The sequence below is a fragment of the Electrophorus electricus genome, chromosome 3, assembly GCF_013358815.1.
Source record: "Electrophorus electricus isolate fEleEle1 chromosome 3, fEleEle1.pri, whole genome shotgun sequence".
NCBI lineage: Eukaryota > Metazoa > Chordata > Actinopteri > Gymnotiformes > Gymnotidae > Electrophorus > Electrophorus electricus.
In genome coordinates, this window is record NC_049537.1 from 7440151 (window position 1) to 7452549 (window position 12399).

Sequence of the window (12399 nt, forward strand, 5' to 3'; positions counted from 1 at the left end):
GCAAAACGGGAACTCCTAGTGTGAGCTGTTCGCTGTCTGTAACAGAATAGGCAAAGGCAGGAATTTATCGTGGTACATAAAGTTTTATTGTAAATATAACATCGAGACGACAGAGAATACAACTATATCAGAAGGGGGATAACTTCGTGGTGATTCCAGCACATGGATATTTAAGAAGCCTGAACGGATTAGTTAATCCCTGGAAAACTAAGGGTGGGTAGTTTATGCTAGCATCTCGCACATCTGAAAAGTTTTTCTAGCTAGCTACTGGGCTTGGGTGTTGTCTTTTTTGTTTCTCATATATCTTGCGCTTAAATGGTAGCATGTTTTGGTTTATTCTTGAAACGGTCATTTTACTGAATGTTTTTTCGTGGATAGGAGAAGCATCGTATTTGTTTGATTTTGTAAATGAAACTCTTTTAGGCAAACTGCTAGTTAGCTCAGGTTAGGCCTCGGCGAGTAATTGCAGTGTTTTATTTAGATCGGTAAAGCCAGGTAAAACCAACTGGCTGGCTAGCTAATAGAACTGCAGTAATGTTATGTTGCAAACTTTTCAGTTTTACAGTAAAGAGAAAAACACGGAAAACGGTATTGCATTTAGGTGAATTCTAAACTATCGTAAATTACCCGTTGTGCGTATGTGTTGGTGTACCGTTTGCCCTTTTTAGCGTCTTTTGGGTGCGTGTGTACTAATCGATATCAGAGGCGAGAAGGGAGATTTATTTATTTTGAGCAACTACAGCGTATACAGTAACCATTTACCTAAACTTGATACTTTTAATGTTCGTTATGGAGGTAGCACAATGAAGACAGCGCAGTGCCACAAACTGCATGTAATGAAAGTAAATCCAAATTCACGCGTAAAAACAGTTAATTTGAAGTTAACTAGACACTTCCTGAAATTTGTGTTTTGTCTAAGAACGTATTATTGAGGGAAGGATGACAACTGGCAAGCGGTTAAAAGTGTTTTGTGGTTTGATTGACTTTTTCTGCTTTTTAAAATAATGTTCAGAATATGAGAATTGCGAGTACTGGTCTAGGTGGAAACAAGGAATTAAGACTATGACTTGATTTATGTTGGGTCATACCTTTAATCTGATCACTCTCACCACGTATGGTTTTGTTCATGTCTGTCTCCTGTGTGGGTGGAAGAGTAATTCGGGATAGCCTTAGCAGTTGTGTTGGTGACAGGAGAGCTACAGATATAATGGATCTACTATCTAACTGGTGTTCCTGTGTATTATATTAGAAAGGTCATGAATGAGATGGAACCATCTTCAACTGATCAAATTTGCAAGTTACTTAGAAAAGACGTAGAAAAGCCCTGTGAATGGTTGCTTCTTTAGAATATTGCTTAGTGAAACAGTTGTTTTTATAGTGGCCATATTAGTAATTCAGTATTCAGCCCTCTGATTTCTGTCAGTGCAATATGATGTTAGAAAAGCAAAGATGAGAATGTAAAGTATCGTGAGTGGGTGTGTGTGTGCACGCAGTGGGATGGCGCCTTACATGAGTAGGTGTGAAGTGTGAAGGTACCTACATGCTGAAGGAAATGTTTGCAGAGAATGCAAACCACATGCATATCAGATTTGCTTGGGTATGTGAGAGATAAGGGAAAAGGTCCAAGTCTAAGCAGCACTGAGTTTCCATCAAAAGATTTTCTTCTGGGGCGAAGCTTTCTGATCCAATTTTGCACCATTTGGCTGATTTGAAGTTCAGATGCATCACTGAGTGAGAGAGAAACATGATCCAATGATGGCAGTGGTAGCTCAGTGGTTAAGCTTTTTGACTAGTATTCAGAAGGCTGTCGGTTCCCCACAACCACCAAGCTGCCACTGTTGGGCCCCTGAGCAAGGCCCATAACCTTCAATTGCTCAAGTTGTATTCAGTAACAATTGTAAGTTGCTTTAGATAAAAGCATCAGTTAAATGTCATAAATGTAAATAACTCCCACTCCGCACCCCCAAAATTGCTAGCTGGTCACATCAGAGGTAGGGTTAAGCATCGTTTGGGGTTTTTCCAGTGCTCAAGTGCTCAGATACTTTTGCCTGAAGCAGGTGTGCACACAGATCTCATTTCCCATTCTTACCTCTCCTGTGGTACCTGACAAATGCTGCTACCTCCTAATGTAACTAACACTGGAAACAGCAACTCAAATACCCTTCATAAAGCATGGCCAGACATCCCTCAACACGCTGCAGCCACATTCAGGTCTTAATAAAGGCCTCACAGACTAGTCACTGTGTCTTAGGATGCAGCATTACTCCCTGAAGTATAAAAGTGAATAAAAATCTCACCACTATGAGCAGTGACCTGGATGCAGTTTGAACAGGTTGAGAAATCTGTGTTACACTGAAAGCACTGAAATCTGTGTTGAGATTTGGTCCAATAGATACTGATAATATAGAAACCTGATTGTGATTAATAGTATTTTGAGTGGCCAGACTCAGTGTGAGACTAAGGAGAGGGAGAGATGGATAGAGAGATAGAGGTCAGGCGGTGGTTTGGCTGTAGTCAACAGGCTGTACAGCTGTGTTGTGTACATCTGAATGCAGGCAGCATATCTCAAGAAATTTGTCTTGGAGGCTCATTTTTGTTAGTGAACTGAAACATTGGCTATATGTCACTATCTTTATATGACATTAGGTTTCTATTTAAAATTCTCTAATGAGAACATTAAAACACTAATCATTCATGTTCTGTGACTGCATTTCATTTTTAGGTGCAAGACTTAAATACTTAATGCCATAGGTTTTAGGATTAGGGTGAAACTGTTGAAGGGTTTTAGCCACTTGGGATCATTTACTGTTGGTTAAGTTAAAATGTTTTTTCCACAATAGCGGTAGTGTTCCGTGCTGCTTCCTATAGCATATTCATACAGCTTTTTAGGTCTGTCGTAATTTTCTTTCTCTCTTATTTGAATTTATTAAAGCTGAAATGTCACACTTTCATACACAGTGTTGCGGGCGTTAATCCTGCACAGTCATATAGGAGCAAAGAGCTCCTAGGCTAGAGTGCAGCTTTATCACTTGTGTTTTGCTCTGTGGATGCCTGCTTTTATTCTACGCAGTTTATGCATCGTTTATGCAAGCAGCCTTATAAGATGTTTGTGTAAATTACATTTCAAACTGGTGAAAATTGTTTGGCCTGTAACAGTACATAAACTTGTGTTTGAACCTTTTTGTGGCATGACACAAGGATCTGTATGCACTGCGAGGTAAATATATGTAATCAACAACAAAAACCACAACAATAAACAGCACCAGTATAACAGAACACTCCTGTAATGGGGCATGTGTGACTGGAGCGGCAAAGCCCATGGGATAGTTGCTGATTCTCTGAAACACTCAAACCGAACTTCCTTTCAGAGGCCAACATAAGTTGAATGGTTACAGTGGTTGACTACAGGAGCTCGTGATTGAGAGAAAAGTGCAAAGAAATGAAGTGCAAAATAAGCCTAAACTGAGAACAGATATCTTTATTCCCAAATCTTAGATCAGAGTAAATCTTTAATAATGCTTTGAGGAATATCAAGTTAACCAGCTTTTTGTTTTTGATTTTTTGAGAGCAAGAAAATTATGCAGGATTTTAGAGGAACATTGAAGCTGTTAGCAGCAGAGAGCTTCCCTTTCTCAATATGACTGTGGTCAAAGTAGTTTGTTCTGTTTTCATCAAGAAAAGCTGTGAGTGGTGACACTTGTTTTGCTAATGTTCTTTAGCATCTATCAGCAAAGGAAATGGGTAATAGGGAAGAGTTACCCTTGGGTGGAAGTCATGGTTGGTACGGCTGCAGAGATAATGAGGCTAGCCTAAACTGCCAGGTTGTTTCTTTCAATCCATTTCCTCCTTGAAACTGTGGCCTGTGGGAACCTTGGTTGGATTTACTACTATTATTAACTCCAAGTACAGAAGTAAGTGTTTCAGGAGCATAAGCAAAAAAATGTTGTTATGAATGACAAGGTATTGATGGGTATGTATGACACCAGCTAATGGTAATTTGGCAGCCTTGCAGATTCTAAAGGAATCCTGTATTGCCTCAGAGAAAATACTGCTCTGAGGCAATGAGAGGACATTCTACGTGTACAGTGGAGAGGCGTAGAAATGCAGTTGAATAAACAGCTCTGCCAGACATTACTTGGTTACTAGGCTGTACTGTGCAGTTGATTGCTTAATATGCTTGGTTTAAGGTGGCCAGACCAGTTTGTATGCCGTTTTGACAACCTCTATGGACGGGATCCTGTCCTGCGGGTGGGGACGGAGTTGACTGACATTTGTTCGCAACATCCTTCATGTGACTCTTACAAGCTTGCATGAAAACAGTTCTGTTTGCTAATCTGTAAGATAGCTAATTAAGGCACAAGGTTTAGAGAGGTTGTGCTTTACAGCCATGGAAGATTTTGTGCCCTTTACAGTCAAATCCTGAGATTGAAGACATTTTGCCTGCTTAGTCCATCCAGGTTCACAGACAGGGTGTACTGTGCTGATGTGTGTACAGATGAACTGCAGTCCTATTGGTATAGGTACATGTTAGCATTTCGTGAGGCCTTCTGAGGAAAGCTTTAACCATGTAAAGCATGTTAACTATATTTTTTTACTGTTCTATTTTCTGTCAGTATGCAGACAGCATAAAGTTTTAAGGTGAAAATGAAGCATGCCGTTTATTGTATCTGTTAAAAAAGATCGTACTTTATCTCTGAGAATCATTCACTTGAGCTCATTATCATGTTTTATTGTTGCACACAGCTTGGTACTATAAAAATGTTTTCTTATATTGTGATAATTGGCATAACAGTAATGTAAAGTCTGATTTATTAGTAGGAATGCTTCTATGTAGCTAATAGAGGTTGAATTTGTAAACATTTATTACACAGAACTGCGTAGCTACCTAAAACTACACGTTCCTCTTTTTGTACTTTGTAAAAGGTCTCATTTAATGCTGTCGTTCCCTTGAGTTCGTGTTACAGTTTTATGTGTGACGACTGTGATGCTAGTGCCTTATAAGGCAAGGGCACTTGGAATGTGTCTCATTGCTTTCTTTCCTGTCCCCCTCGCAGAATCATGACAGCCACAGTGACTCTGGAGGATGCCCTGTCCAACGTGGACCTGCTAGAGGAGCTGCCGCTCCCAGACCAGCAGCCTTGCATCGAGCCCCTTCCCTCCTCCCTCATCTACCAGGTGCCAGACCTCCACTCCTCTGGGTGGATGAGGGGCTGCTGCTCCACGTGCTAGTTTGTGACCCACTTTCCCTGCTTTGGGTAGAACTTGAAGCCACATTTAGTATTGGAGTGTAGTGTGAAATTAGTGCTTGTATAGTGTCTGTATACCCAGCAGGGAATTTTTTATATTAAATGTGTAAATATCTAGATAGGAATAGGCTCTTACAGCATTTTAAACAAAATTTTAGTATCTGAGTTTGTTGCCATCGGGTAATTGGAATCAGCAATAGCTAAAAAAAAATGCTAGTGGGTAAAAGTCAAATGTAGTTGTAGATAACTTTGTCAGCTCTAATATGCTGTTTGTTGATAACACCTTCTTCCATCTACAGCCCAACTTCAACACGAACTTTGAGGATCGCAATGCTTTTGTGACGGGTATTGCCCGCTACATTGAGCAGGCCACGGTGCACTCCAGCATGGTGAGTCTGGCCGCCTCGTTTGTGCCCTCCGCTGCCTGCCAGGACGAGACCGTTTGCGTGCATTAACTCTGCTCCGCCAGCACCTCGTCCGCTAGACCCCAGACCACCCGGGCCCTGGCTGCCCAGTCCGAGAAGCTCGTTGGAGGAATGAAAGGTGCCAAGGGCCCCCGAGAGAGACTGCAGGGCTGCCAGCCTGAATGGGGCTGTGATGAATGTGTGCTCTCAAGCTCTGGTGCAGCAGAGCGGGGCTTGTTTGTGCTCTGTTAGTGAGGTATAATTGGGGTCGGGGAGCGTTCAGGATTACCTCAAACAAGGCTTTGTGTTGGGATCTAATTTAAATGAATAGGCTGCCCTGTCGCACACATGTCTGCGTAACCAAATACGGCCTGTCTCATCACCAGCACCAGATTGCAGTGTTGGTGTGGGGGTGTGTGTTGTTATTACTATTGACATTAGTACATTATCTTTGCTCAGAACATTAAAAATAGTTTAGTAGATATGCGTGCATAAGTATGTATGTGTGTGTGTGTGTGTGTGTGTGTGTGTGTGTGTGTGTGTGTGTGTGCTTATGAGGCTATAGAGATTATGTTGTGTGTGTTCAGAATGAAATGCTGGAGGAGGGGCAGGAGTATGCTGTGATGCTGTACACATGGAGGAGCTGCTCCAGAGCCATCCCTCAGGTACCACAGCCCACTGTGACGGCTCGCCATAGCGCTCACACTTCCTCACATCTCCACTGCGGTTCTTGGCCGGCATGTTTAAGCCAGCTCTCCACCTTCAGGTGAAGTGCAACGAGCAGCCCAACAGAGTGGAGATCTACGAGAAGACCGTGGAGGTGCTGGAGCCTGAGGTCACCAAGCTAATGAACTTCATGTACTTCCAGGTGACGTCTCTACTTTGTGGCGCTATCCACGTACGACCAGACAGGGAACAGGAACTCAGAATCTCCTTAGGAACGGAGCACTGAACTTGTTGTCTGAGCCTCTTTTGCTCTTGCGCTCTGTGTCTCTCTCAGAGGACAGCGATCGATCGCTTCTGCAGTGAGGTACGTCGCCTGTGTCATGCCGAACGCAGGAAGGACTTTGTGTCCGAGGCGTACCTCCTCACGCTAGGCAAGTTCATTAATATGTTTGCCGTGCTGGATGAGCTCAAGAACATGAAGTGCAGCGTGAAGAATGACCACTCGGCCTACAAAAGGTAGGTATCACTCACTCAGCTTACAAACGGTATGTCACACTCACTTGGCCTACAAACAGTATGACTCACGCATACATTCTCTCTCTCTCTTGCATACACACCCACTCTCACACACACTCCCATTCATGCTGTCACCAACGTTGACGTATATGCTTCAGGTGTTTTTCCTATTGATGTATTTGACCTGCAGATGGCAGACAAGCTACTGCTCAGGTTTTTACTGAACACACTGAGGTAACCAACAGCTACGCAGCATATTTTGTACTTTTTGGAAAATGCTTAACATTTCAGACAAGCTTATAGCACCAGCTCATAAAAATTGCTAACGAATTGCATTGAACTTCCAAATCTATGTGAATTTCTTGCCAGGTATGATTTTGGTCGTAAGATATTATTTACGTGTGTGTGTAAGAGAGAAAGAGATTTAGAGAGCTCAGTGTTTTGTGCATAAGAGGGACAGAGGGAGTTTCATTTGGAACAGAACACCTATGAAGGCTGTCATCTGAAAGGTCAAACACATCAAATCCCTCCCTCGCTCCTTCTGGTCCTGCCCCTCTTTCTGCTCCTTCATTTCACTCTTCATGCTTATTCTTGCATTCAAGGTCCACCTTACATTTGCCTATAAGTAGTAATAAAAGTACATAGGAGAGACCTGTCACTTGTTTTAACGCGGCTCTCATCCCTTTTTCTACCCTCGCTCTGAAAGAGCGGCCCAGTTCCTGAGAAAGATGTCAGAGCCGTCCTCCATTCAGGAGTCTCAGAACTTATCCATGTTCCTGGCCAACCACAACAAGATCACCCAGGTAGCCAAAATCAGCGGACGCCATCCTGCACCATGGCTGAGCCCGTCAGCGTGTTTGACAAGTCCGGTCGTGCCTCGGCAGTTAGCTAACGGCTTCCTGTGTACTTCAGTCCCTCCAGCAGCAGCTCGAGGTCATTAACAGCTATGAAGAACTGCTGGCTGACATCGTCAACCTGTGTGTGGACTACTACGAGAACAAGATGTACCTCACCCCCAGCGAGAAGCACATGCTGCTCAAAGTAAGACACACACAAGTGAAAGCCCAGAACTTTCATGTACGCAAAGCAAGAATGAAAGCGTTAATATTACTGTAGTGCTTGGGGTCTTGAGCCAGGTGATTGTAGGGTTTTTTTTTTTTCTTGACCATGTCCTCCAGGTGATGGGCTTTGGCCTGTATCTGATGGATGGTACCAACAGCAACATCTACAAACTGGATGCCAAGAAGAGAATCAACCTCACAAAGATTGATAAGTTTTTCAAGGTTTGTGTGTGTGCAAATTATGTATTCCGGTACAGTTTAATTCTCCTGTTATGGGTCTGTTCTGCTCAAAGGTTGCCCTAGTTATACCAGCAAAGCATTATTAAATGGATAGCAAATGTTCTTGGAGGAAAGTTTGTATGGTTATGTACCATAAGCATTTTCTAAGCATGACAACTAATATTATTTTTAATATTAAAGTGTAAAGTTTCCCGTTTGTGCGCAGCAATTACAAGTAGTACCACTGTTTGGAGACATGCAGATCGAGCTGTCACGCTACATCAAAACCAGCGCTCACTTTGAAGAAAACAAGTCCAGGTAAGACAACGCTTTCGAACCGTAATGTGCTAACCCTCCATTTCACTGCTCCCTCTCCATCTAGCAAAACTCCTGCCTCCCTCCCTCAGGTGGTCCTGCACCACAACAGGCAGTAGTCCTCAGTATAACATCTGTGAGCAGATGATTCAGATCCGGGACGATCACATGCGCTTCATCTCCGAGCTGGCCCGCTACAGCAACAACGAGGTGAGTGGCCGGCCTCCTGCGTTTCACATCTGTTCATCTGTAGTTGGAGCCATTTCCTAATGAAGCAGTAGGCCTGTCAGTATTGAGCCTCAGGGACTCCTGGCAACATGCCACATAGCTCAGTTGGAGCAGGAGGACACCTCTGCGGCTCCACGGAATGTTTGCAGTGAGTGTGCCCATAGCAGCATTTCCTGTTCCGTCTCAGCTAGCTCAGTGATTCAGTGTTTGGATGAAATGGTTGTGCTAACTACTACTTCTTGTTCTTTGTCTCATTAACATTAGCTTTTATCTCTGTGTTATGGCAACAGCATTGTTTCTCTAAACACCAGGCACAACCTACTCCAACTCAGTTATTTGCAAAAATTACGATTTATTGTCTAGTGCAATTTAAATTGTGTCTCCACTTATCACATGTCCTTCGGGGATTCTTGGGGGGGGGGGGGGGATGGGTTTGAGTTCATTTGAGCGTTGTTGATTTTGAACAAAAGCATAAAATTAGATTCAAATGTAAATGTGATGTGTGACTGGGAGCAGTATAGGTGTGCATCTGTGTGGGCATGTGCGTGCATCTTTGCATGCATGAATCTGTGTGTGTTGAGATGTGTGGCATGCTAATATGTCTGTGCCTCCGTATGACAGCTTGTAGCTTTGTCCTCCCTGTCACTGGCTGGGGCTGGGCAGGCTGTCAGATAAGGCCATAACCCTGCTTCTCATACGAGTGGAGATGCCTGCTCCTGACAAACTGCTCTGTCATCAGGCAGCACATCTACTTTTACTAAGTCACAACTACTCAAGTCACTGCTAGCTTTTTGTTATAGTGGAGCCAAGTTTTATGTGTTGTTTAATTGGTTAGTAATCATTTTTAATAACAAGATAATTCTGCTGTAGTATTGACACAGTCGGACAGTGACTGCTTTATTGCATCTCCCCCTTTCTCTATCTTTTCTCTGTGTGCGTATGCATGTGTGTACAGGTGGTGACGGGCTCCGGGCGCCAGGAGGCACAGAAGACTGACTCTGAATACAGGAAGCTGTGTGACCTGGCCCTGCAGGGGCTGCAGCTGCTCTCGCAGTGGAGCGCCCAAGTCATGGAGGTGGTGAGTGTCTGCCAGCGCCTTAACGTCCAGGCTCTCAGTCCCTTCCGTGCCCCTGCTCTTCACCCCTGTCGCCTCCTCCCAGCCCTGCTGAGCCTACAAGAGGGAACATAGCATAGGATGATGTCTTCTTTCTTGGGTGCTGGAGGGCTAGTAAGTCTCAAGCACCAGTTAGCATGGATGACTTGTCATGCAGTCTTTGAATTGGGGAACTAATACCTCTGCACACAAAGAGATTTTCTGATCCACACAAACACTCTTTGGTCAGTTTCAGTGAGCATGTTAGTTTATAGGTGCAGATGTTTGACAAAGGAGTCTTGTGAAGCGTCCCAGATGAGCCTGTGTTGGGGCCTTCAGTACAAAGGAGTGCTTGCACTTCTTAACAGTTCTTCACAGTAGTAATCCAGCACAAGGAAATGCCTGTGAAGGCATTCTTTTTCTCTTGAAGTCCTTCTGTCCTTGAGAACAATGACGTGTGTCCTTGCTCCAGCCGATTGGAGACTACTCTCTGGCACACAGTGGAGCCACACAGCTAAGCTTTAGGCTGGCCACTCCTTAATCAGCATGGCTTATGCAAGTCCCGATCTAGTCACACTGTCATGGTGCGCGATGGCACTGCTTTGCTTCCAGCCTGCTCCCAGACAGGCCCACAGGGCAGATCGCAGTTCCAAGGACACTGGCGATGGCTTCATTTGTTCCAGCATCAGTCCTCCTTCCCTTTCAAACCTACTCACTTTTACCTAAAAATGAATAATAACTATGGGCGACAAAAAGCCTCTCATATTGACTGTGGTTGCTATGGATATGGAGAGAAAGTGCCAGGATGCTCTGGTAAAGGGAGAGACACTCATTTCAGTAGTTGTTTCACTTTGATGACAAATCGGCCAAAGGGAAGGTAATGAAGAACGGTTTCTGGGTGTCTGTGCTGGTGACAGCTTTGGCTGATGGAAGCCCTTTGACAGTGTCTCTTTACGTCATTAGACTCAGCTTGTGTTGCTTTGGCTTGTATGCCAGCCTAGGCTGAAATTAAAACAGTGGAAGAAGTTAAAATGCAAAATGTTTGCTTAATACCAGGTAATGTTCAGAGGTATTCACATGTGTTTTGGGGGAACCATATAGGAATCAATGCCCTTGTTCTGCTTAGTTCCCCTAGACTGGAAGGACTGTTTTTAAAAAGGCTATAATTTCTTTATGGTTTCTCTGGTGTGTATGGACTTCCCCTTTGTACTTCTGACCTCATTGTTGTTGTTTTCTTTCAAATCCAGAGTGCAGGAGTACACAGCCAAAATGACAAAAATGTAGTCACTGTCTCACAAGGTGCCCCATTGGAGATTATATTCTCTCATCATAGGGTGACTTGATCTTCTTGTCTTCATCACAGCACAGACCTTTACTCAAAGATGCATTAATATTAGTGTGTTGCCTTTGCAGTACTCATGGAAGCTGGTACACCCAACAGACAAATACTCAAACAAAGACTGCCCCGACAATGCTGAGGAGTACGAGCGTGCCACGAGATACAACTACACCAGCGAGGAGAAGTTTGCTCTGGTGGAGGTGAGCATCAAGGCTCCTGTCCTCCACCCTTCCTGTTCTGATGGCACTGCTTTGCTTCCAGCCTGCTCCCAGACAGGCCCACAGGGCAGATTGCAGTTCCAAGGACACTGGCGATGGCTTCATTTGTTCCAGCATCAGTCCTCCTTCCCTTTCAAACCTACTCACTTTTACCTAAAATGAATAATAACTATGGGCGACAAAAAGCGTATTCATTGCTGTTGAAGCATAATGTCATGCTTGCAATTGGTGTCGTAGTTCAGACAGTGCGGTGATTCCGTGTGCGTCTGACTAGGTGCTTCTCTGTTTGGCTCCAGGTCATAGCCATGATCAAGGGCCTGCAGGTACTGATGGGCCGCATGGAGAGCGTGTTCAACCACGCCATCCGCCACACCATCTACTCTGCCCTGCAGGACTTCGCCCAGGTCACGCTGCGGGACCCGCTGCGGCAGGCCATCAAGAAGAAGAAGAATGTCATCCAGAGGTACCACAAAATGCTGTAGAAACATAATTTAGAACAGGCAGAGTAGAACTAAAACCGAATAAAAGATGTGGTAAGGTTAAGTGTCTAGAAAGAATATGGTGTGCTATAGTGTGTCTAGTTAATTTATTTTGACTCAGAGAAGTGGCAAAAGATTTCTTATTAAGGTTGTTTGATGGTTGTTGTAGTGTCCTCCAAGCCATCCGTAAGACCATCTGTGACTGGGAGACAGGAAGAGAGCCCCACAATGACCCAGCACTGCGGGGAGAGAAGGATCCTAAAGGAGGCTTTGACATCAAAGTGCCCCGTCGTGCTGTGGGTCCCTCTAGCACACAGGTATGTGTTAACTTGTTAATGACATGTCATACTGTGTGCTTCTTCTATAAACAGTCTTGGCAGTAGTTTACTCCACACGTCTAACATTATACTGGTTTTACCGTCATCCCAGCCACCTCTTAACATACTGAGTGTCGGCACGGTTGCTGACATGAGCTGTAATATGAGCCCTTACTGATCTGAGCTTTGTGTCTCAATATATGTGCTATGATACATTAATTTCCAGTTTAATGACCTGCTTTATCTGTCAATCCTAAAAGGGATATTGATTCTATCTAAGTCATAGCTTCATGTGTAT

General features: G+C 44.0%; 2 protein-coding genes across 3 annotated transcripts in view; one reads left to right on the plus strand and one right to left on the minus strand.

Moving 5' to 3' along the window:
- cyfip1 (cytoplasmic FMR1 interacting protein 1) overlaps positions 1-12399 on the plus strand; it is a 26919-nt gene continuing 14520 nt past the window's right edge. For both annotated transcript variants that reach the window (XM_027005631.2, XM_027005632.2), the window contains exons 1-15: positions 1-213; positions 5055-5175; positions 5546-5635; positions 6238-6315; positions 6417-6518; positions 6651-6832; positions 7539-7635; positions 7745-7873; positions 8011-8115; positions 8339-8430; positions 8520-8637; positions 9611-9733; positions 11162-11287; positions 11602-11768; positions 11954-12101. In XM_027005631.2, coding sequence (XP_026861432.1) covers positions 5059-5175; positions 5546-5635; positions 6238-6315; positions 6417-6518; positions 6651-6832; positions 7539-7635; positions 7745-7873; positions 8011-8115; positions 8339-8430; positions 8520-8637; positions 9611-9733; positions 11162-11287; positions 11602-11768; positions 11954-12101 — 1674 coding nt within the window. In that variant the 5' untranslated portion in view covers positions 1-213; positions 5055-5058. The remainder of the gene's footprint in view (positions 214-5054; positions 5176-5545; positions 5636-6237; positions 6316-6416; positions 6519-6650; positions 6833-7538; positions 7636-7744; positions 7874-8010; positions 8116-8338; positions 8431-8519; positions 8638-9610; positions 9734-11161; positions 11288-11601; positions 11769-11953; positions 12102-12399) is intronic.
- The window catches only part of LOC113574609 (fibronectin type III domain-containing protein 9), a 9926-nt gene continuing 7266 nt past the window's right edge, over positions 9740-12399 (minus strand). The window contains exon 2 of the transcript XR_003410338.2: positions 9740-9826. The gene's annotated coding sequence lies outside the window, so the exon portion shown is untranslated. The remainder of the gene's footprint in view (positions 9827-12399) is intronic.